At 37.5% G+C, this 26,157-nt stretch overlaps 1 protein-coding gene across 4 annotated transcripts in view; it reads left to right on the top strand.

The window, feature by feature from the left end:
• SETD3 (SET domain containing 3, actin histidine methyltransferase) overlaps positions 1 to 26,157 on the top strand; it is a 60,095-nt gene that overhangs the window by 17,136 nt on the left and 16,802 nt on the right. For all 4 annotated transcript variants that reach the window (XM_050975737.1, XM_018907238.3, XM_009101756.4 and 1 more), the window contains 5 exons: positions 5,087 to 5,196; positions 6,792 to 6,884; positions 9,832 to 9,980; positions 11,037 to 11,109; positions 11,645 to 11,901. In XM_050975737.1, coding sequence (XP_050831694.1) covers positions 5,087 to 5,196; positions 6,792 to 6,884; positions 9,832 to 9,980; positions 11,037 to 11,109; positions 11,645 to 11,901 — 682 coding nt within the window. The remainder of the gene's footprint in view (positions 1 to 5,086; positions 5,197 to 6,791; positions 6,885 to 9,831; positions 9,981 to 11,036; positions 11,110 to 11,644; positions 11,902 to 26,157) is intronic.

Genomic DNA, 26,157 nt, shown 5'->3' with positions numbered 1-26,157 from the left:
ATGCTCACTTTTTCAAGCTGTAAGTCAGAAGGAAGTGTATTTTACAGCCCATTAAAATATTATTATTGTGTGTTATGTGGAAACCAGTTCAAAGTCTGACCCAATACTGCTCTTTAATAGCAGTGTTAGAGAGGGAGATGGATCATTTACGCCCCTCACTGCCAGTTTTGGCAGGATTCTCTTTGTCAAGCCAGCTGATACACTATATTTGGAAATGTGGCTGTGTTCTGTATTACTAAGCCTATTCATCATTGCTGTCAGTGTACTCGCTCTTTGGAGAATGCTTTCAGGAATTTTCAGCAATGTTCATTTGAAAGAAAACATGGCATAGTACTTAAAAGCTATTCACCAGAATACAGCCAGAAAGCCAAACTCAAAGAGAAAAAAAAAACCCTAAATTGCTTTTCCACTGAAATATGTGCTGCTTCTTGAGACATCCATAAAGTTTGTGGTTCATCTGAAGGATTTTTTGTTTTGCTTCTCCCCATGTAGTGCTGCTATATTTTATATGTATATATATATATATCTTTTATATGTATTTATTGCTTTTTCTTTTGTCATGCAGGTACTGCCAAACACCCCTTCTTTTCATTGCTGTGTCAAAAAGAGCGTTCATACTTTCTTTTTAAACAATAGTTGTAGTCACTTGCAGAAAAAAAATCCAACTTTTTTTCTGAAATTTTATTTAAAATGAAAAATATACTGATTTTTTCCCCTTGAAGTTTCAAATATGTTGTGGAATTCTAGGATTTTTTTTTAATGGAAATTTAACTCTATAATCTGTTTCATGAACTGAATTACAAAAGTAGTTTCACAAAGGAAACACACTTACTTTCTCCATATTGGCTTTCCCACTATCATTATAACTATCATTTGCTGGTTATGTACAGCAGAGCACTCCTTAACTAAACTTTTTTCCCAAACATGAAATTGGATGAAATGTTCTGTTAGATTTCAGAAGTTTTGAAAAAAAAAATCATATCTATTTTTAAATTATTTTATAAGATATAATGTGTGACTTTTTAATGGTACATAGACTTCACAGTGCTGGTATTTGGAATTCATTTTCTAGACAGCTATGTATAGCAGCAAATCCTTTCAAATTATGGCTCTTGCTGAACAATACAGCTGTCAAATGCGTTAGGTTTAAATAGTTATATCTGTTTCATGTAACTGAATAGTGAATGAAGATGAGTATGTAGGAAGTACTAACCCATTTCTGATTGGGAATTGGATCCAAAGGTACAGTTTTGATCAAGGTAGATGATTCCTTAAAAGGAAATACTTCCTTAACCAGATATCTGAAGATATCTGTCTTATGGTTTTGCTTTTTTTTGTGTGTGTGAGAGAGACTTGCTGATTTAATCGTGCATGCAAAATATTTTCTCTGTAGAAATTCTGATGGCTAAGAAGCAATAGTTAGACAGGATGCATATATCAAAATAGAGAGCAGAGATACTTACAGAGCTTATTTCATATTCATATACTGGTATAGCAGTATACTGAAAAAATGCATTTCTTATTATGGTGCCATCAATCTTATGAGTTGTGTTCAATGAGCTTGTTTTTTTTCTATGGTATTTTTGCTGCGTGTTATTTGAACAGCGGTAGTAGCTGAGACATATCTCGTATTAGCCTTGAATTTCTTACTTGTGTAGACCAGATTTCAGCTAGATTTCTGGTTTTGGTCTCTGAAACAATATTCATCTAGGATGGCAATATAAATACAAAGCATTGTTCAAATTTTTCCTTTTCCTCTTATTTGGGAAGCTGAAGTTCACATCCTCTAAAATCAGCTTTATCTTTAGACATAATTCTTGTCAATACTTTCATTGGAATAATGGGTTTTTGCTACTAACCTGTTTCATACAACGGAAAAATTAAAAAATTAATGCTGACTGTGTGCCATATTTGAACAGCTTTATGTATTGCTGTATTGTTTTTCTGAATCCACAGTGGCACTTATCATGTCTCCATTTATAATATGTGCACAGTTTTCTTTGGTTTTTTCCTTCTCATAAATTTACTGATGGATGTTTATATTTCAAGCAGATTATTCCTCTCAATACAACTTAAAAAAAAATAATGGAAAGAAAAAAGCTTGCAGTATATTGGTAGCTGTTTATACAGAACATTTGCTAAGATTGTTTTTCCCCAGTTTATTGATCAGTTAACTTGCTTCATTCTTGGAAATGAGAAAACAAAATCCTTCAAAATAATTTCATTTGTTCAACTTCTATATCTTAATACTTATGAGTATCTTGATGTATACTATAGGTCATAATGTAGAACTTTTATAATGAAATATATGGTGTGTGAGAGCTTTAATTTTCTGATGATTCTAAAGATGCAGAGACTTGTGCTTAGAGGAAATGTAGAAAACATTTGTATGAATCAACACAGAACTGTACTGTTCTTGCTCTTAAGATTTTGGACTCCATCTACAATCCTGCTTTGGATCCATTACAGACCCATCTGACTTGATCTTTCTTAAGAGCTGAAGAGTCTAAAATAAATGTAGCAGGATGGCATATAGGAGAGGGAAGCATATAATAGGTGATGTGCAAGTAAAGTCTTTGTGAAGGATGTACCATGAGGAAACTGCTGGGGGGTATAGAAAAAAACAAACCAGAAGGAAAGACTGTATAATGGGAAGACCATGAAAATAAACTTTAACTTAATTTTTTGTTGGTTTTGTTATTCTTTATCTTTGTCTCACATTGCATTATGGCAGGTTAGCCTTTTATATGGATCCTATTTCCAGTGAGTACTATTATAAATTCAACATGGATTACATTATCAGCATTACTGCCCCCTTCATCTGTGCTGAAAAATATTAAGAAATCTCATATCAAATGTAATTGTTTGTGGTAGAACAGCACCTTTCAAGGGGATGTCCAGTGTTCATTCAGAAGCATCAAGAGATGTGATCAGACAGTGATTCTCACATTGAATCTATGGGATCTCTCCTTACCAGCTGCATGTGTGGGCTTTTCATGGTAGAAACTGTATTAGGAAAGTAAGTTATGCAACTCAAGGGGGACTGATAAAATTAAGTAGCACAGGTGGGTTGTTTGTGCCTCTGACATCTATCTGTCAGAGAGTGCTAAAATCAGGGGATGTGGATATGCCCCAGGACTTCACAGTTTGTGTGTACTCAGAGCTAGTTTTGTTCTTGCACTATGTTTAATGTCAGAAAATGAAAGACTCAGTTTCTTTGCCTTCCCTTTGGAAAACACCGTATAGTTTTGCCTTACTTCCCTTTTATGAGGTGTTGCTTTTCAGTCAGTTTTGAGCTCCTTTAATTTTGAGTTAATAAGTTAACACTGTTAACTTAGCTTGCTTCCTGATCATTCAAAGTTACTATTTAAAATAAACCTTGGGTTTGGTAGCTTCTTGTTCTCTCTAATCCTAATGGAAAAGTAAAACAGCCAGATTATATACCTTTCTTACTAGAATTTTCAGCTGCTGGTCAATACATGGCAGTGTTAATACCAGTTGCCAAAGAGCAAAACTTGGATTTTGTTTGTTTGATTTTAAGTTACTATGCTTTTCAAAGATGGTAGCCAGCAGCCTTCCAGAGACATCAACTGGTTTTTTCAGTCCTTTGGATGTTTCCCATCTGATCCTATGTACTTGCAAAGGTCCAGCTTACCTAGATAGCTTTTTTGATTTGGTTGCTCCTCTCTCTCAAACTTTGCTAAATGCAGAAACATGGTAAACTAGATAGCAGCCCTTGCTGGTAAAGACCATGCCCAAAGTGTTGGGTGTCTCAACTTTTTCTGTACCTTTTATCACTAGGTAGCTTCCTGATTTAGCAGCTGAATTATGCTTTCCCCAGAGTGTTTTCTGCTCATGGTAAAAGTTTTCTTCTTGCCTTTCACATTCATTCTCAATATTGGCTCCAGACAAGCTTCGGACTCCCTCTTTCATCCTCTGCTTGCCCAGACAGTGCATCTATATTCTCCTCCAGTTGCCTGTCCCCAGTTCCAGTTTACCCATGTTTCTGTTTCATTTGAGCTCTGTCAGTGAGGAGTCCTGTGTACAGTCAGCTGGCCTCCTGCTGTGCCTGCTGATTTTCTTTCATCTTGGGAAGGCTTATTTGGTGCTCAGAGAAGAGAGTCCAGGAAGACGACTGGCTATTGTGGACTTATTTGTAGCCTCCCAAGTCATTCTGCTTACCATTCCCTGAGCAAGTCCCAGCTCTGTCTACTGCAGTGAGTGCAGAGCCTTTAATCTGCTTCTTTCCTTCCTTTCTTTTCTCAAGACTTATGCTACGATTTCACAATTGCTGCATCTGAGGCAGTTGGCTGTCTCGTGTAAAGTGTTCTTCCTTATTCATGAGTACCAGATCCTGCTCAGCCCCTTCTCTAGAAGCCTGTTCAGTGCCAGCATCAGAAATTGCTCCCAGTGCATGTGAGAAATTTCCTGGATATTTCACACCTTACTACAATGCTGTTCCAGGAGGTGTTGTGTTATTTAAGTCGTTCATGAGAACAAGGGGCATTGAATATTGGAATACTAGCCTAAGATGATGTTCCATTTACTTTGGGAACTGAAAATAAGTTTTCTTTAACTGGTTGCCTTGAATCAGAAGAAGCTGCAGCAAAGATATACAGATGGTATTTTGATTTTATTTCGAAATGGAATACTTAATTTTCAATTCATTTTGAATTGCTATGTAACATACAGTCAAAATACTAATTCAGCTGCTATTGGCCATGCAGCTGAGGAGATAAAATAACCTGGTTTTCAAAGCCTGAATACTTTGAAATCCATAATATTTGTTCACAACTAATGAATTTGCATGTGATTAGAATAATTTTTCTTTTTGTCTCTAAGATTTCTAGTTTCTAATTACCCTGAAGTAATTAATGTGCAACTACATGAAATATTGCTTCAGATTGCACTGTACAGCTCTTATGTTCAGGCCATGCAAATAATACTTGCACATATATATGTGTGAGAAATAATTTCTCATTCTTTTCTTTTTCATGTGACTAGTGAAAGAAGATCTTGTTCATTCATGCTTATCATATTTTGTTTCATTGTAATTGGTGACAGTGTACTGCTTAATCTGTTTTAGTTGGAAGATGGGGAAGAAAAGCCGAGTAAAAACTCAGAAGTCAGGTACAGGAGCCACAGCGACAGTATCTCCAAAGGAAATGTTGAATCTAATTAGCGAGTTATTGCAAAGTAAGTTGTGTTTTTATGCCTCTCTGGGAAAAGGGATGCTGTGCAAACCACTCAAAAATATTTTCTTGCTGAAGCCAGTGACTTGCAATTTTTCTGTAAGTAGCCAAGCTTGCTATTTCAGAGTGCTTAAGGTATCTCTGTTGATATATACCATCATTGGCTTATGTAAATGGGTATTTATTGGACAGACTGTATTTGTGGCAGCATTTGGCTTTTCATCTGAATATAAGCATAAATACTGGGTGAGATTAATTTTTTAAACAACCAGATAACTTGGCATTGGAGCTTTGTCAAAAATGTTTTTCTTGTAAACTTGAAAATTTATACTGTTTCTATTTATCACTTGAACAGTACTTTGAGCTGATACTAGAGTAGGGGAATTAACTGTGGGAAGCAGTAATATGACTCAGTTCAACTGCACAGATATTTTTGTTGCTTAGATAAATTTGTTGTTGTTGCTGTTTGGAAACTTTTCGTAGTGCTTAGATCTTGTGTATAGACCAAAGATTGTTTCACTAGTTGAGGAACTTGGAACTCATCCATTGTTTCTAGTAAATATGAAAAGCAGAGCATAATTTCATACAATGATGCTAAAATACTATTGACTCTTTCTACTGTCATTAGTAACTGTGCTGTGATACAGTTCTTTTTGAAACACAGATTTTCATATTCTGGACACATCTAAGTTTTGCCTTAGAAAAATTAAAATTTTTCTTAGCATTGCTCATGAGGAGGAGACAAGGAGTTGGCAAAGCAGTTTGATGCTTATGCTGCAATTGGCCTCTGCTTTGCTACCAAAAATAAAATGTGGATCTAATTTGCTAAGCAAAGACAAGTATCAGCTGTTCTTTTTGTCAAGCTTCCATATTTTATTCAATGCTAAGATTTTTCAAATCACTTGAGCAAGGTAATCTTCAGCTGTCCACTTGAATTTACATGGCTTAGATCAAGAAATCCACACACTGACATTTAGAATATTGGCAGAGACACTGTGGATGTAATCTAAAGCTGAAGCATGGCTTTGTGTTCCTTTGCTTGTCCCTGCAGTACTTGTGCATCTATGAAAACAGTAATGACTAGGCAGGTCAAATGTATGTACCAGCAAATTTCTCAATTATTTAAGGTATGCTCTGTGCTATTATTATCTGCTTTCATTACAGCAAGAGTGATGGCAAGCTGGGTAATGTAAACAGAGTGTTTTGCTTGAATTATTGAAATCAGACACTTTTTTTGTTGTTTGTCTTAACTGAGATATTATTTACTTAACGGCCTGGTTGTTTACTTTCTTTTCTTTCCAGCCTTTTAGGCATTTGCTATTTCTTATACCTGAAGGAATATTAAAAGTAAAATAAGTTATAGTGTTAAGATTTCAAAAGTCTCAATTAATTACCTGTCATATAATGGGATGTTTATAACAGTGGAAATAGTTTTATTTGCCATGTAAACATATTTGAAGGACAGATGATACTGAGGTTCTGTTAAGTTACTGTGAAACCATACTTCTGAGGTTAAAATATTTATGTGTCTGTGCATGTATATATATGTGTGTGTATATATATAATGTACTTAATTAAAGAAAACATTTTTATTTCCAGAATGCAGCAGTCCTCCCCCAGGTCCTGGTAAGGAATGGGAAGAATATGTACAGATCCGTTCGCTTGTGGAGAAAATCCGCAAAAAGCAGAAAGGTAAGTGTGAAACACTTGCAGGTGGGCTTCACCACTGGCATTAACCATTTTAATACTCAGAATTCTGAGTGATTATCACAGACAGATGATACTGTGAGAATTCAGTCTGTTAAGTAGAAAAAGGAGCTTGAGATTGTTTTCTCATCACCATCTGAAGGACTAGAAGTAACAATCCTTAGAGAATAATAGGCTGCCTTGGTTCCTGGTTGCATAGTCTGCTGCTCTGCCTCTTTAAATCTGAACATTCTAAAGTTAAATTTGTAACTGTTTTACATTAAGGCTTTACTGGGTGTTGAAACAGTTTCAGCAAGACAACATCAGGACATCAAGTGGTGGCAAAAGTATGTAAATACACAAAATAAATGCAGCCGCTAATAAGTCTCTCTGCTCTAAATGATGCACATAATCAAAATAAAGAAATTTTTGTACTATCACAGTTCATGAGGAATTTTATTGCCAGTTTTCCAAGGTTTAAGGTATTCTCTTTTTCATACTAGATCAGTTTTCTTCTATTATGGAATGTAAGATCTTGCTGTTGATAATACTTTTTTATATTTTTTATGTTTGGAGGCATGCTCTAAAAAATCCTTTTCATATAATTTTAGTAAAAGTAACCTCTTTTATGACAGATACATTTTAATGACTGAGAAATAACTTGCAATGGATAGATTTGGGCTGGATGTACCTGAAAAAGTCCTAAACAATTCTTTCTTCTCTGATATTTATATGGTTATAGCAAGAAAGCCAGACTACATATAAATGGAGCTTGACTAGTTCATGGTGTTACTTGATAAAGCAAAGAGGCTTGAAATTTCCCTTTCACACCTGTTTTTAATTTATTTTAGCTGCTGCAAAAAGATCTTACTCATGAAAGGACTTAATACACCTCTTAACATCAGTTTTTGGTAGAGGGCGTATGGAAGAGTAAATGATGCTCTTTCAGTGACTGCATTCTGTAGTGATGTAGATGTGACCTTGGTTCATTTTTAACTGTACTATGACTTCTGTAAACTTACTGTACATGTGCAGATTTTTATGATGTAATATATGTGTTAAAGTAAGCCATAATTCAGGGTAAGAAGAGCAGAGTTAGCACTGGGGTTGGCCTCTCTGAATCTTTCTTCTTCTCCAGAAAGATTAAACTATCCATGGGGAAGGTTCTGCTGGCAGAGATGGTAGAATTAGTGTAACAGTAGCATGTTAATAGAGCATAGCTTTTTCTTTGGAAGACATAAAACCTACTAACCACACTGCTATTGACATGCAAGTGTCTTTCCATGTAACATTTTTATATACATAGTGGGTAGCAATGGTATGATGTCTTTCAGGACTATTTTTAATAGAACATAATAGTTAATCTACAGAGTTTGCTAACTTAATAAAGGCTTTAGACCTAATAATATATAATTAGTATATATTGCCAAAGATGTTATATTTTGTGCTTTTCTTGACTAGAACACAGTGTTGCAGGATGTGAACTAGAATAATCTTCAGTACAGAAAACTCTTAATTTGAAAACTGAGTATTTTTAATTTCTAAAATTTTCCTTGTTTCACTCATTAGCAAAATCTTAAATAAAGCTACTTTTCAATATAAATTTTCATCAGTACAGCTATATTTTGTTCCATGTAGAAACTATTATTCCCCAGTGGTGCTTAAAACTTAAAGGAGCTGGTCTTCTCTCTAATTTGGAAAAAATTGGGAAGTATTGGTCCACATTGTATATGAGGAACAGAAGTAGAATTTTAGAGTTGCTTAAAGAATGGTCCCAAGTACAAGCTGGTTGTTAAAAGCTTCCAGTAGTCTTATACAGTAGCAAAAGCTGGAAATCAAAAGAGCAAAATCTTGGACACTGTAAATACCTACCAAGTTCTATAGAAACCATGCAACTATGTTTGTGAGGGCATTATATTCCAAAAAATACTTTGCAAATGCTTAATAAATTTTTATACTGCATCATCAAAGATGAAAGTTTTAAATGATACTTGTACTTCTAAGTTAACTACAGATTTGATTGGTTCTGGGCCTTGAACTGCAAAATTTGGAGGCAGGAGGGGGATATTTTAAATATGCTAATGCTACTTCCCTAAAATAATTTTAATTTCAAAATGTATTTTATTCCTTGTGCTTACATCTTTGGATGTAAAGCATCTTGCTGATGACATTTTGTCACTCATAAAATGGCCTGAGCATTTTGGGAACCTTTGGACACTTTTAATGTGATCTGATTCTGGTTGAAGAGAACAGACAGAGGCAAAGAGGTACAGAAGGAACTGGCTGAGTATAGCCAGGAACTATTACAGAGAGATTCAAATGAATTCACAGTAGAAGAAAGCTGAGGAAATGAATGAGGCTTGTGATTTCACTGGTGGACCACATGCTGTTGGAGAAGGAAAGTGTAAAAATTTGGATGAGCTCTGTGATGTCAGGAGGACGATCCTTAGATAGTTTAGATCTATCCTTAGATATTTTAGTAAATCCATATGCTACAGGAAAAGGCTAACTGTCTTGTATGTGAAAGAAGAAACTCAAGATCTGCTTATCATCAGTTGCAGAGCTGAATTGATGAAATTGCAGCTTGCCTCTCAGATATCAACATGTTGTGGTGATTGCATTTATCATTGATATTAAGATTGGAAATATTTTGGCTTTTATTAAAAGGGAGAGAAGAGAGTTTCATATTTCATTACTGCTCAGTTTGGGCAGTTGCCTTTTTAGGATGACTGGTAAGCCATTTTGGCACAATAATGAATTTGATGAAAATTTGGTATGACATTTATATAATATTGAGTAACACTTAACACAGACCAGTTCTGACTTAGCTTCTTCAAAGTAGCACTGCTGTGAGATAGCAGATAGCTTTTAACATGGGCTTCTATACTGACCTATTTTATCTTTCTGCATCCTCTTATTTCTGCATTTGTTTTTCAATAAATTGTGTATATAGGTTTGTCTGTTGTCTTTGATGGAAAAAGAGATAATTATTTCCCTGAATTGATAAAGTGGGCAACTGAAAATGGAGCATCCACAGAGGGATTTGAAATAGCTAACTTTGAAGAGGAGGGATTTGGTTTGAAAGCAACAAGAGAGATAAAGGTGAGCATGTGAACATTTGACTTAGATTCGAAAATCGTGTTTGGAATGTATCTGCAGAGCTCTGAAATGCTCACCCTTTTTCCCCCTTTACCTGCTTATGCTGTTCTGAAACATTATGTACTTGAGAATGACATTATTGATAAATTAGAGTATTATTTTTGATGACTACTGATAGTACTGTGTATCTTTAATCAATCTTTTACACCGATATATCCCTTTATTCCATGTTTTCTAACTATTTAGTCTTTTCTTTCATGTACCTTTTTAAGAACTGGAAAAGTTTTTTCCTGAAAAAGAGGTATTTGCAATAGCTAGTCTCTTCTCTTCTTCATTCATGTCTCTTCTTTTAAAGAATTGGTCTTTTTGTCTCAGAAAGAGGTGTTTGCAATACCTATTTTCTAGTGAAAATGCAAAAAAAATCCCCAAATTATGATAATTGTAAGGGATTTTTTTAATCATCAGATAAGGAGTATAGACACACCAGAGTTAGGTAACTATTAAAAGGTAAGCATTTAAAAGTGTGTCTTTCCATTCCCATTTTTAGGTGGGAAACAGGTTTGAAGACCAATCAGCTCTTGTAGAATGACTACTAGAAAATGAACCCAGTATAATCATTTAAGAGCTTCATTAGCACACAGTTAATACATTGATAAAAATCCTGAACAGTTCTTCTAGAATAAAAACAGCCAATATGAAAAAACTCTACTGTGAGAAAATATGTGATGATATAATTATTAGCAATATAATGTGTCTGGTAGCTTCAAGGCTGTGTTGTACATCTTAGCAGTTCCTAAATGGAAGGGCTTTATTTTGTATCTGAGTGCCTGTTCTAAAGCTTTGTGTAATGCAGATTGAAATACTGCTTACCACAATAGGAAACACAGATTGTTTGTTGGATTTGCAGTGGAAGAGAAGGAAGAATTTAGATTCAGAATAATTTTGATTTTATAAAAATAATGCAAACAACTTGTAATTTAAAGTTGGTGTAAATTTGAGACACTTGGCATATATATAAGTGCTGTCTGACCCTCTATTGCATTTCTTTCCTTTCTGTAGGCTGAAGAATTGTTTCTGTGGGTTCCTAGAAAACTGTTGATGACTGTTGAGTCAGCTAAAAATTCAGTCTTAGGTAAGAGCACAAGGAAGTTCTTAAGAAATAAATTAATATTTATGGGATCTTTCAGTAGGAGATTTTCTTTTTTTAGCTGATCTTCTTTATTACAGGGCTTGCTTATCATGCCAGCCATCAGGTTTGGAATGCTTGGAAACTTGAAGTGTCAGTGGAAAGAATTTAATTTCCCCGATAGTTTCTGGCTGAGTGCACTGGATATCTTTCACAAGTGTTTGTGTTATTTTGAACATGTATTATGTAGCTTGTATAGTACTGGGAGATAAAATGTTCTGAGGTGTTGAGAATATTGTTCTAGTTTTGTCATGCAATTGTGCACGAGGCTTTTGCTGTGTCAAAAATCTTGCAGTATAAGCTGCAGTGTAGGCAGCTAAATATTTTAGAAACCTGAAAAGTTTTTCTTTTTGTTAAGTGCTTACCTGTTATTTAATCATGTTAATTTAAGTAAATCTAAGGATGATATTTTTTCTAAATTTAAGGATGATATTTTCCATGGAGAATCAATTTAGTTCCTCACCTTTCTTGGTTATTTCAGGATCTCTGTATTCTCAAGATCGAATTCTTCAAGCCATGGGCAATATAACATTGGCATTCCATCTGCTTTGTGAGCGAGCCAACCCCAACTCTTTCTGGCTGCCCTACATCCAAACTCTCCCCAGTGAATATGATACTCCTCTCTACTTTGAAGAAGATGAAGTACAGTATCTTCAATCAACTCAGGCCATACATGATGTTTTTAGCCAATATAAAAATACAGCTCGACAGTATGCCTATTTCTACAAAGTTATTCAGGTAAGAACCTTAAATATGGTATATACATGTTGTTCTCATGATCCTTATTATGGAAGGTGTGAAAACAGTGGTGCTGAATAATAGTACAAGTATATTGCCCATAAAAGTCTGAATCATTAAAGCAATTTCCTGCTGTTTTTTTGAACTGCTATGGAAATTTTGTGGTTCTGTAGGCTTATAGATATATAAAAATGCATTTAGTTGGTTGAGAGAAGTGATTATTGTCCTTTGTTTAAAAATGGGTGAGGCTTCATCTGGAATACTCTACAATTTTGGGCCCACCAGTGCAAAAGACACATTGACAAACTGGAAACTTGTTGACAAACTGGAATGAAACCAGAGGAGAGCTATTAAGATGTAATTTGTTTCAGCCCTTTATCTGTATGGAAGACTAAGGGATCTGGATTTGTTTGTTTTGGAGAAAAGGAGGTAAGGAATGATCCAGTCACTGCTTTCTCTTGCTACTGTTAGCCAGTCTAGAAGTTTGTGGGTTGGAAACTTGTCTCCATGAGCTGCAGAGATCTCCAACCTATGCATGCCTCTATGATTCTTTGAAAAATGTGTAGTTTGCACTTAACAAAGTAAAATTATAATTGTTAATTGACAGAATAAAACCATTGCATATGTTGTATTTCCAATGAACTGGATTAACTGTTGTTTTCTGTTCTATTTAGTGTAATTATTTTTGATTGCTTTCAAATACAAAGATAAACCCATCTGGTAACAGTTAGGATATGGAGAGGCTTGAGATGGGCGAACTTTTCATTGTGTTCTGAAATAATGATTTAAACCAAGTTTCTGACACAACTCTGTTAGTCTGACTGATATCTGGATATAGTGTTGTAAGTGAATGTTGATGAGTTGTTCTCAAGGTAGTGCTCTATGTCCAAACATTCAAAGCTTTTTTGTGGCACAATCTATATTAAAAAAATGTATGGTTCTATGTACTGAATCTCCCCAAATGTGTGTCTAGAGGCATTTTGTTTGGCCATGAGAGAGGTCAGAAGACACAAGGCTATTCTATTCTCCTTGAGTGTTACCAGAGTTCCAAAGCTTTTCTGTCAACTGTTTTAATTTAACAAAAGTTATGTTATTTTGTGTGGCTGTTTGGTGTTTCAAGAACTGAATATGTTTCAAACACCAATTCAGTTCATGAAGTATAAGGAGCAGAGGGATACATTTTGAAAACTGAAGTAATTGAAAATAATTTGTGAAAACCAAATCAAATGTACAAGAAATAAGCTAGAAACACTGGCTTTGATATTGGAAAGGAACTGAATTCTTCCTTCCAGATGTCACAGTAGAGGAAACGGTAGTTTCAGCCAACTCTTTTTTCTTGCTGTGGACTCTCCTAGACTGCCAGTTCACACTTGGTCTTCCAGCCTTCACATAGTTTCTCAAAATATGCTGCCTGATCAAACAGAGCTTCTGAATGTTGTGCCTTAGAACATTTTTTTCACCCTAAAAAGGTCTTCTGTTTTTACCAAGTTATTAGCAGAATATTGGGGAACATTATCCAACTCTTCTAGCTGCTATTCTTGCTCTTGCAGTTCTTTTCAGAACTGAATGATCTCATTCAGCTGAACTATCACTATGACCAGTTCCATCATTTTCACTAATCCTGCACTAGTACTATTATGGGAGAGGTTATGTGACTGCAACAATAATTAAAAAAACCTCTGAAATGCAGAACGCTCAGAAAATGAGATTTTTTTTTTTTTTTTTTTGGTTCTGGCAAATGCTTTTATTACTTTTCTTGTGTTCTTGTTACATATCTTGTTCTATAGCTGTTGTTTCACATTGCTGAACATGAGATGAAGGTAGATCAGGTAGGATTCATTTGCTTTATTTACTTTCCTTTGCAGAATGAGAGGTAATAAGTATTTAGTTAAATTTTAAGTGGGTCCTGATTGTTTGGTGCCTTACTTCAGTACTGCCATGTAACCACAATTTCAGATGAATGTTTCTTCACTACTATTTAGCAAATAGTACTGTTCACATTAGAAAGTCAAATAAACTCAGTTGGCTCCAGGAATGCCAACTGTATGTATTGGGCAGCTATTATTAATGTTTTTGATGAAAACTTATGGAAAAGTTTAAATTTTTGATTTCCGCTTCTGCTCTCAAAAATAAGAGCTTGTAATTTATGAAATGGTGGAGGAAAAGAGTTCATAGAGAAAAAAGAGAAGTCTGTTTCTTCCCTAAAACAGTACCATTTTTCCTTATTCATAAAAGCTGAAATTAATTTTAGTATCAGCTTGCATGTACTCATATCATGTTTTGAACAAAATTGACCCACAAAATACTGATGCTAAGGGTAATTCATGAGCAGATGGAAGAGGGAAGAAACAGCGAAAGAGAAATTTTTCATATAAATGAAAAAAGCAAAGCAAACCCACTTGTTTATGAAAAGCAGTGTACTCTGCAAGCTTGATTAAATGAGAGTTTTTTAGATTTTTGTATGCCATCATTTCATTCAGTACTACTACTGCTTTAGTGCTTTAGTAGAAGTGTTTAAATGAAAGCTGTCCTGTGTGACCAGGATTTTCATATTGCTTTCAATATGCAGACTAATTTTTTAAAGTAGAAATACCTTTTAAAGTATATTTTTTAAAGTACAAATACATTTTTTGTAATACAAAAATCTTAAAACTATGTTTACTTTTTTTGATAGTTGTTCTACTGTGGGAAGGAATGCTAGCAGCATCTTGAAATAAAAGCTGGGATTTTTTGCTGTTTGAAGATACTAAAAAAGGGACTACTTTGTGCAGGCAAAATATTCTAATTGCAACATTTTCAGTCTACAATATACTTCTAATGGTGGGGGGAATAAAAGGGTTAACAGGTCCTGTCTTCAAATGCTTCTTTTTTTTCCAAATAGGATTGCTAGACTGCTTTTAAAATAATTTGGTTTCTGATAGGTGTGCAATTTCAAACATGGTTTGAGAAGTGCTGCTCTGTTTTCTTTCCTTAGCGGCTCCAAAAAGGGTGACTGCTGCAGTTCTGACTCTTTCTCCAAGTGCTTAGTCTGGCTACACGTGAAGAATGGGCAGATTTATGAATTTCACAGCTGTTGCAAGCTAAACTGTAGTCTGGTTTGATAAGCAGAAACAGGTGGGATGTTGAGCAGACAAAAATAAACTCTTGAGCATGTTAGCCAGGCTCTATAAACCACACTGACACCTCTCTAAACATATGTAATTTGATAACTAAAAAATAGTTAAAAGTTGTTGCAGATGTACTTCAGTGGTGCATTTGGCCTCTGCTTTGGTATCAAAATACAGGGAATGCTCAAAAGATTACTTTCATTGCTGCAGACTTGTAGCTTGCAAGATTTGTTTTATAGTTTGTTCCAAAGAGAAATTCTGTAAGCTGCAGGGTTTTCTCTTCTCGGGGGAAGAGAAAACTTCCCTGACTTCCCTTACTTCCCTAACATTTATGAGCACTGCATGCCTGCAGAAGGGTGAACAAAGCCCAGATATTTATGGCTTAATGTTAAAAATTTTTTGTCCACTGAAATGTGGTATGATAGACACAAGAGGGAGCCATATAGTTTACAGACAATCACAGTGACATTATAATCCTAAAGAAAATACAGCCAAGTTTGAAGCTTTTTAAAAAGAATATGCAGTGGTCTTTGTGTTTAATTTTCAGGTGCATCTCTATGCCTGTTTGTAGTCAGCTACAGAGGAGTTTTTGTGAATCAAAACAAGATATGAAGAGAAGGAATGTACATAGAGAAGGTGGAAGCGCCCAAACTGTTTACACTTTGAACATGATGAGTTTGAAGCAGTGTTGTATCTTTTGCCCAGCTGTAGTAAAGTCTGTTACTACCTGCCTAAATAAAAGACAATTTTGTGATAACTTTAGTTGTCTTTTAAAATCTTTGAAGTGGTAAGTCCAAAATCATCAGACCATTAGCTGACCATAGCTTTTGCCATGGCTGTATGCATTCAGTGGCACTCTGTGAGTAAGTAGTATCTCTATGTAGCTGCCTCTCATGTGCTGGAAAAAACACCAGTTTTGTGGGGATGTCCGGGATGGCAGTTTGGCCTTGATTTGAGGATGTTAATGAGGCCTTCTACAGATAGCCAAAAACAGCCTCACATTTGCAGGGCCTGGTCCTCAGCAGGGTCCTCACTCCAGTATCTGTTAAAGGGCATAAGCAGTGCAGGAGGTTTGTGAAGAGCTTCCTCAGCCGAGCAGTGGCGGGGCCAATGAGGAGAGGTGCTACTTGCATTCATGGACCTCATACTTACAAACAAGGAAGGGTTTGTTAGAGATGCAGAGGTTGAAGACAGCCTTGGCTGTAGTGACCATGAGGTGGTGGATTTCAGGATCCTGAGAGGAGCAAACAGCAAGGTCACAATGCTGAACTTCAGGAGAGCAGTATTGGCTACTTCATGGATCTTGGAAGAGTCCCATGGGATAAGGCTTTGGAGAGAGGAAGGATCCAAGAAAGAAAACATGGTTAGTATTGATAGAGCACCTCCTCTAAGTTCAGGAGAAGTTCATCCCAAAAGCAGGAAGTCAGGCAAAAGTGCCAGGAGGCCTTCATGAATCAGCAAGGAACTCCTGGCAAAAGCTCAGACTTTAAAAGGAAGTATAGGGAAGGTGAAAGCAGGGACAGGTAACCTCGAAGGAATGTGGAGATATTGTCCAGTCATCCAGGCATGTGGTTAGGAAACCTAAAGCCCAGCAGGAATTGCATCTTGCAGGAGATATCAAAGGTGATTAAAAGGGTTTCTACATGTATATAGGTGACCAAAGGAGCTCTAGAAGAAATGTGGGCCTGCTGCTGGATGGAGCGGGGACTGTGACATAGAACATGTAAAATGGGGGTACCAAATGCCTTCCTTTACTGGTAAGACTGGCCTTCAAGGGTTCCAAGTACCAGAATGTCATCTAGGGGTGCCTGGACAGGCTTGAGAAATGGGCTTTTGGGAACCTCATGAAGTTCACCAGGGAAAAGTGCAAGGTGCTGCACCCGTGTTGGGGCAACCCATGCTATCAATACAGCTGTGGGTTGAAGGGATTGAGAAGAGCCCTGCAGAGATGGACATAGGGAGTGCTGGTGAATGAGCTAGCAATGTGTGCTTGCAGCTCAGAAAGCCAGTTGTACCCTGGGCTGCATCATAAGCAGGGTGGCCAGCAGGTTGAGAGAGGGGATTCAGTCCCTCTGAGAGAGCCCACCTGGAGTACTGCACCCAGCTCTGGGGTCCCCAGCACAGGAAGGACATGGAGAGATTCCAGAGGATAGCCATACAAATAATCAGAGGGCTGAAGCACCTCTCCTGTGAGGAAATGCTGAGAGAGCTGGCCTTGTTCATCCTGGAGAAAAAAAAAAAGGGAGGTCTTAAAGCAGCGTTTCTGTAGTTAAAAGGGGGTGAGAAAGATGGGGACCAACTTTTTAGCAGGGCTTGTTGCAAGGACCAAGGGTAATGGTTTTAAAAAGGGGGGGTTGATTTAGACTAGATCTAAGGAAGGCATTTTTTACAAAAAGAGTAGTGAAACACTGACACAGGTTGCTCAGAGAGGTTGTTGATGCCCTATTCCTGGAAACATTCCAGGTCAGGTTGGATAGGGCTCTGAGCAACCATGATCTAGTTGAAGATGTTCCTGTTCATCAGAGTGAGGAGTTGGGCTAGGTGACTCTTAGAGGTCCTTTCCAAAGCAAATTCAATGACTCTCTGTGATCTTTGAGTAATGATTTCCCACTCATCTTCACATGATGATTGGGAAAGTTTCCTGAGGACTTGAAGAAAGTAAATGTCACTCCTATCTCCAGGACAGTAAGATGACCCAGGGAACTACAAGCCTGTTAGACTCCCTTCAGTTTCTGGTAAGGTGCCATCCAGTAGGACTGCACAGGCTGGAGAAATGGGCTGCTAATTGAGGTTTAGCAAGAAGTGCACAGTTCTGCACTTGGAGTGAAATAATCCCATTATTATGTTGGAGGACAAGCTGAGCATGAGCCACCAATGTGTCCTTGCAGCAAAAAGAGCTAATGGCATCCTGGCTGCATTAGGGATTGTTGGCAGCATGTTGAGAGAGGTGATCCTTCTCCTCTACTCAGCACTGGTGAGGCCACACCCAGAGTACTATGACCAGCACTGGGCTCCCCAGTACAAGAGAGATCAGTTTAATTCTAAAATTCTTACTGAATGAAGAAGGCAAAGTCACCTATTTAAGTAACATTTTAGCAAGTAAACTTTCTTTGAACTCACTTATATGTTTCTTTGAGCAAGTACTTGCTTTCTTTTCCTTCTGTCAAGCTCCTCTTACTCAAGAAGACAGAAGCTGCCCCATGAGTCACACTCTTTTTAATATTTTTTTAAAATAGAATTTGGTAGAAGTTGTTAAAAATTTTTAGGTATTATCTGTAGCATTTCACAGGAACACTGTCAAACAGTTTTCTGACTAGGGTGTATTGACATCTGGACACTGTGAAAGTGTTGTTGTAGTCCCGTTGTGAATACAAGCTTTGCAGTAATCTATCCAACGATGTTTTGATCTGTTTGTGTGCAGTACTGGAGAGAAAACTTAATTTCCTGGAGGCTGTAGTCCCTTTTGATCAGATACTAAATTTGATATATTATTCATATAAAATTTGACTAGTTGATTTAGCGTGAATGAAATTCTAAAATCCAGCCATTAGCTGTTGGGGGCTGGATTATCATTTTAGTTAGCATGTTTAACACATCAAGTTCTAGATTTCATCATAGCATCTTTAAAATCTGATATTGTGTGTGACTTCAATATTGGGTATATTTGGTGAGATTTCACATCTCTAGCATAATTTTTACACCAACTTTTGAAGTTTCAATATGACTTATGCTGCTCTTACATTATTTTTCTGTGTTGTTTTTAATCTATCCTATTCCAATAAGCATATGATTTTCCAGGTCAGCGTGAAGTAGAACATCTGGTGTCTCTCTGTACTTGGCTGGAAGACACCACCATTTAACTTTTGCATGCTAAATGTTACTTGAGTTGAATGCAGACAAGTATACTGTCTTTTAAAACACCCTATTGAAGTAATCCGAAGTTGTTTATTATTTTTAAGTTGATAATAATAGAGTAATAGTTTTAAAGTTGGTAATAATAGAGTAGTAGAGAATATTTTAATGCTTCCAAAGAGATCAACCAATATGCAGTCAAAAGCAGATGTATTTGAAAAGAAATTCAATTTTGTTTCTGTACCAGGTAGGTCTTCAGGATTCTCAGTTTTCCTCCCTGCTTGATTTATACTCATTGGCATACCAGTCAAATAGCTTTTTTTCAGAAATTATGTCAGTGACACTGTGAAAAATGGGTGGAAGAAAGATGGCACAGTTGTAAACCCTGTAAAATCTTTCTCTTTTTTTTACTTGTCTACTATGCATGTCACCTTAAGGAGAGATTTAAAATTGCATTGAGTAGGCAGTTGCAAAGGTAAAAATAGTGTTGCTGTCTAATTTGCTTTGTCTGGGTTTCAATGACCAAGTTGTTCTTCTTGATCAATAATAAATAAATAGGCAGTTAATAATAAAATATATTTATGCTTTTCTGTGTTTTTCCTCTCTGTGAAGGCCAAAATATTGTATTAATCTGTTTTGCTGGCAGCAGATTGAAGATTGACAGTATGCTTGTACTGTACCACTTAGTGTAGCTACTGTAAGGTGGTTTAGACTTTGCAAACATGTGCCAAATTCCTGATTTTTGTGTCACTTCTGGTATATCCCACCCCCGGCTATGATGACAATAACAGCAGATCCTGGGGCTTCATTGGGCCATTCCTGTGGCTGCCCCTCTCCGTGGCAGAAGCAGCTCCAGGCTTTGCTGGGCTGTGTCTGTCCGAGTCAGGCAGATAAAGAGCTCGAGTCCTTGCGTGGGTGGGAGGTTCTGCTGCCTTCTTCCCCCATTCCTTCCTTGCCTTCCACAGGAACACGGCGACAGCTCTGGGCTTTGAGCCAGCCGGACACAGGAGGAGGTGTTTGGCTGTTCAGGCAGCGTTTGCTCCTCAAACAGCTGTTCCCTATCTCCTCCAAGGAAAAGGTGGCAGGCCATATGGAGGCATCCTGTGGTCCAGATTCAGATGATGGGCACCAGTTGGACCGTGCTGGCCTAGATCGGAATACAGGCACATCCTGCTTGGTGTCTCCTATTTCTTTGAGTCAAAAAGATTTGAAGTTGGAGTACAGACAGGATAAAACATATCTTTCATTTTGGATATAGATGTTATCTTTCATTGTACAGACATTATTAAGATCTCCTAATCAGCAGGTTTTAATTTATTTTATATTCTGAATGGATTCTGCTGTAGTGGCCTAAACGCCTGCTTTCCTCTAGAGAAGCAGAGATGTACTTCAAAGCGTTTGTAACAGTGCAAAACAAAATTTGTTTCTGCTCAGTTTAAACCACATTTGGGAGGAATAATACATTCTCCTGTTAGTAGTATGGGCTTTTAAGGCATTTTTTTGAAGATGGGGTTCTCAACCACTCTCCTAGTTGAGAATGCAGATAAGCATCTCTTTTTACAGCCAATAGAGTGGAGACAGTTTTTTGTTTGCTTTTCTGTTAGTAGCCTTTTTTTTTAAACTGAGTTGCACTTTGTGGGACATTTGAGTCTATCCCCAGGGATGTTGTCTGTGTCTTTTGTGGAAGTGAGTGCCTCAGCAGACATCAGGAGATCATCATGCACTTACAAGTATACTTTCTCATATAAAGTTTGTACTTATTGTGCAGATTTAATATTTTTCCTGATATAACAGCAGTTACAAATGTTCCATAAATTTAAAATATTATAACAAGCTAATGTTTCTTAGAGCAGAATACTCAAAGGATGTATTCTTTAAGCACTGCAAAATTATACAGGGTAGTTATCTTTGTTAAAATTAGTAATTTAACTAAATTACAAAGTGGATTATCCTCTTCAGTCAGACCCAATGCTAATACTCCACACAGTAGGACATTGATATGTTGCTAAGTAAACCAAAGTTTATTTTCTTGTGCTGTTGTTTGAATGTGGGTTGAAGAGGAAATGGTAGGTTTTTAGTTTTGGATGTGTGTGCCACTGTAGCCCCCGTACCTGTCATTCCAGGAGTTACCATGGCCTGTGGGAGCTTGGTTATGAGGTAATCATGATCCAAGCTTCTACCTAAGTAGCTCCTGGTAGGATTTATTGGAAAACTTGAGTAGTTAAATCACAGGTAACAAAACTTTGGCTATACTGCGTAATATTAGTGCTTGTTAGCAAGCTCTTTAGTTGAGAAGTGGTTGTGAATCGGAAATACCATTTCTGTCCTTTCAAAGCAGTTCACTTCAGGGTTTCCATCACTGCGTTTTATTTGTGGCTTATGATTCATCTAATAGTGACATTCACTAATAGTAGAGTTGTGGGATGAATTTGTGCATGAATGTAGTTCCTGGGTGTTGCAATAAACAGAATCATAAACTATCCAGAGTTGGAAAGGACTCTCAAGGGTCATCAAAGTCCAGCTCCTGAAATTAACAAGGTAAAATGTTTCCTGAAATGAAAAATGCTCGAGGTAAACTTTGTACCTCAGAAAGAGCCTATAGAGGAAAAGATTTGTCATGATACAGAAACATAGACCCTTGCAAGGAAGCAGGGTTTTGTAACTATCTTACTGTACCTGTGTGAATGAAACACTGCAGAATGAACCTGTAAATAAGTCTAAGGTTCAACATGAACAATAAACTCATATTTTGCAAGATTTACCACGGGGAAAAGTGGAGCTCGTGTGTCCTTCTGTCATGTGAACTGCTTTGGGAAGGACTCGGGGGGCTGTCTCATTGCAGAACACATCTAATCTCAGCCCAGCTTCTCCCACTTCAGCCCTTAATGGGGCTGCACTCAGCTCTAAGTGATTTTGTGAAAGGACAAAAAAAGGTATAGAGAACTTGGTCACTTATTTAAGTGCTGTATCTGAGTGTCTTCTGTTTTGGGAAAGATTAGTATTTCAGAATTGTGTATGTATACATGCACACATACAGAATAAGCAGTATTCTGAAATGGAGTAATCAAGAAGTGGATGTTAAGGAGTCCATGGCTGCCTTGCCTCTATTTAAAAAAGGAGATGGCACAGATTGGAGGTGGGGTGCTCAGTTGCAGTCAGTTCAAAGTTGTTTCTGTGTACTCTGTCTACCAAACAGTAGTATTCACCTTGCATGTGAAGTGGGTTGTCAGTCCTTCAGACCCTTGAGTTAATAGTTAATGGTTTGAGTTGTCTGTTGTGCCACTGCTGTCTCCTTAACCAAGAACAATATTGCAGGTAGAAGGTACAGAAAAAGGGACTGCACAGTTAAATTCCATTGCACCAGAAGGAGTCATTCCACTTTGCTTCCGCTGTGTGAATCCCCTAATAGTCTGGAACAGTTCTTTCTTGTGTATATTGGCAGAAAGTAAATAAAAATTGCTGACATAAAGAATTAAGCAAGAATATTATTTAGATTTAAGAACTTTCGATCATGTGGTACCTTTTTTTTATATTAAGAGTCATTCTATTAGGTTTTGCAAAGTAGAATTATCTTTTTTCTGTTAGGAAAGTCATGTAATGGCACGAGTTTGGGAATATTATTCCTAGCACTTCATGAATTGGCCTATTTGAAAATTCTATAGCATGCCTCTGTAGTTATAAAATGTTTTTACTAGTAAAATAATCTTTGGCTTTGTCTCCTGTCCTGTACAGTAAACTGGCTTCCCTCATTAGGTTAGGCAGCATATGTCCAATGGAAAAAGTGAATTCTTGTTTCCCTGTAGATCACTAGGATTCTCCATTCTGAATTCTTTATTTTACTTAGCTTTAGGGCAGTTAAAGCCTCAGCAGCTCCACAGAGAGGAGTTTCTCTTTAAGGCTGCTGCTTCAAAGGATTTCCAGAGCTGGGAAAGGGACAGTAACCAGCAAATGCTGACAGATCTTCCTGCTTCTGGCCCTGAATGTGTGTGTGTTTGTGTTTTTGTACACCTACACATTGGCCTGAAACCATCAAGTAGCATCCACTAAGGCTCATAACGAAATCTCCCCATGTTAATGAGTACAGTGGAAAGAGAGAAGAATCTGCAAAGAAGAGGAAGAAAAAATTGTTTGGTCAAAAGCAACTAACCCTTGGGGTTTATGTTCAAAGGAATGAAAGTTAACAAGGTGGAAACTTAAAGTGGTTTTGGCTTTAACTGTTTCAAGCACCCTTAGTGTTTTGGGGGCTGTGAATGGAGTGCAGTGGTAGCCTGTTTACTCTTAACACTAGCTGTGATCATTTCCTGGGGTAGAAGTGGAGCTGTCTCCACTTCAATGGGGATACAAGAGATTTCTGAGATTATTGAAATCTGATTTAGTGATATCAATGCAGTGATTGCCCACAACTTTGCCTTGGATCTGGTGAATACTTGAAATAGTTGTCACAGAAGTCCAACAATCTCTTTGTCTACAAACTCAGGAAACCAACAAAAAGAAGGATTTTTTAAAAATCTTTTTTTGTCTATGTATTACAGTGCAGTAGTAGATGGGTCCAGTGATCTGTTTATCTCAGCTTAGAGGTGGTGTCTTTTAAAAAACAACTAACTTTGATCACATCTACTGATTAAAATGATTTTTTCTTATTTGGGTTAATAGCACAAAGGAATACAGTGGGCAATATGACTTTACATAAAAATACATCAGCTCTTTTCAAGGCATCTAGTAGTGTAGATGTGAACACTAATTTAACACTAAGTAAACTTTAATTTTTCCTTCTACTCAGACATTGTATTGTGTGTTATAGTAATTGGACTTGTTCTTTGCATCACTTGGTAAACAAGCAAATGTTAAACCAATTTTAATGGAAATTCTCCATCAAGATTAGGAACTCTGATAAATGAGCTGTAGCATTTTGTGATTGAATAGGGAAAAGGGTTACTGTCTGCAGAAGTCTGGCCACTCTGACAGGAGGTGAATGCCCCTAGGCTGGAAAGCAGAGTGAAGGTTGTGATGTCTTCTTAGCTGGAAGGGCACCCACCTATTCTACACTGCAGCCTTCATGCCATTCAAATGAAACAAGCCCTCAAATGAGAGTCCTTTAGCATCTACTTTCTGGAACTTGAGAATCATTACCTTGTGATGTCCATCTAAAAGTTTGATTGAGAAATTAATAACACAGAGGGCCCTATGGCACATCAGGAGTGTTGCTTGTTTGTGAGGCATTAAACATGAGATGTGAACCCCTGGATATTACTGCTTCACAGAAAGAGAAAATATGTTTGGATGTGTCCTTTTCTTTTTTTTTTTCTTTTTTTTTCTTTTTTTTTTCTTTTTTTTTTCTTCTCCCCCCACCCCCCTTCCTCTGATTGCCATACTGAGTAACTGGCTTCTAGTCTGATAGTGTTTTAGGTGACTAGAATAACAGTCTGTCTCTTTCCACAGTGGCTGCAGACAATCTGGCAGCAATCACTGTTACTTTTTAATATTTCTGGTTATTTTGAGATATCCTCCAAATGTCTCAAAGAAGGCTTGGAACACTGAAGGGAAAAAGCATTTTTTATTCATTTTTTTTTTTTAGGAATAGCAGCATCAGAGGAAAATGAAATTCAGCATGCCACTATTTGTTTTTGCAGTGGTCATCACCCTGATTGCCAGCCCTGACAATATTTTCACAGAAAGGGTAACGAAATAAATGGTATTTGTTCTTTATAATAACTCTTTCAGTAGAATGTCAGGACCTGCATCTAAATGAATGTATTCACATTTTCATGTTCCCATTTTTTATTTAAAGCTTCCCCTCCCAACTTTCTGAAACTACTTCATACAGACTTGGTAAGTTAAAATTAGGGTTCATGTAGTGGATAATGTCACATTTGAAAGCTAATCTGTAGAGACCTAGCTGCATGAACCTGTAAAAGCTAGATCTGATATTTTTTTTTTTACATATTAAGTGTTTGTTTCGTTTAAATATGTCTGTATCTTTTTTGAGCAGTCTGAGCAATTTGCATGCTATGCAGCAGTCATCTTCTATACTTTATTAAATATCTGTCAATTATAAATATCAAGGTTTTACATTAATGTCAAGATAGTACATCAAAAATTCATGGAATATGTGACTTTTTTCAAGGGTATTTAATACTTAATGCATTTGTGTCATTTTTCTTTCTAGATATATTGACAGGTTTTATTAAGTGTTTGTTAGGGAGATTTCATTTTTACCAAGGGACTATAAAGAGAAGCTGCATACTAAATCAAATTCTTAATCAGAATATTGTTCTTTTTTGTGTGTCTTCGGATTCTTGTAATCTATAGGGGTTTTAAGTTACATAGTAAAATAGACCAAATCAGAAATCTAACATGATCAAATATGCTGACGTATCTTAACTTTAAATGAGCTACTAGAATATCGTACCACAGGATGTTTTAAATATGGTAATTACAGATGCTGGGATTTTTATTCTGCCCTGTGTCTTTTAGACCATATATTTTGTCCTTTATTGTAATTTACTAGTGGTTTTATGTGAATTACATCTGGTCGGTGTCCACGTAGTTTCCAAAGTTTCACAGATTTAGAAACCAGAAGGGTGACAGAGCATTTTTTAGCATCCAGGATCTTTGCCCATGGGTTGCATGTTCAGGTTGGTTCTTACAGGGGGCTGAACAGTTGATCTCCCTGCAATCCACTGATCTAATACACGTTTCCTACAGAGAAGACAATGACAACGCGTATAGATCTTGCGTCCTGTGGTTATTTGCTCCAAGTTGGGGTTGAGGATGTGGGCTGGTGCTCCTGGAACAGGGTGTCTGCTGGAACTGCACACAGGGGCTGTATAGCCGTCGCTTTTTGGCTGTTGAGCCCCCGCAGTGTCTGCGATGCCTTTTGTCTTCCAGTGCATTATGACCATAGTCATTCTTACCTTTGGAAACACAGCATGTTCCGCTAAATCCTGCTGTTTCGGGGGCAGGAGGAAAGCGGGAGAGAACAGAGAGGACACGCAGGGGTGTTTGCGTTCCCGGGATCTTTCTCCAGGGGTGAGAAAGACGGACGCCGCTCGGCGGGGCGCTGGCCCGCGCTGCGGGTGCGCGGTGCCTCGCGGGCTCCGGGGGTGCCGGCGGCGCTCGGCCTGTGCGGTGCCCGGGCCCCGCGGGCCGCGCCGAGCCGAGCGGAGCCGAGCGGTGCGCGGCGGCGCCGGCAGGGGGCAGTGCCGGCCCGCGCGGCCAGCGGTGTAAGGGCCCGGCCCGGGGGCGGCGGGGCCGAACGGGGCCGAGCGGCCGGGCCCGGCCGTGGGCCGGGGCAGCG

The sequence above is a fragment of the Serinus canaria genome, chromosome 5 (assembly GCF_022539315.1).
Source record: "Serinus canaria isolate serCan28SL12 chromosome 5, serCan2020, whole genome shotgun sequence".
NCBI lineage: Eukaryota > Metazoa > Chordata > Aves > Passeriformes > Fringillidae > Serinus > Serinus canaria.
Note: the sequence above shows the minus strand (reverse complement) of the source record. Positions and strands in the feature narration are given on the sequence as shown.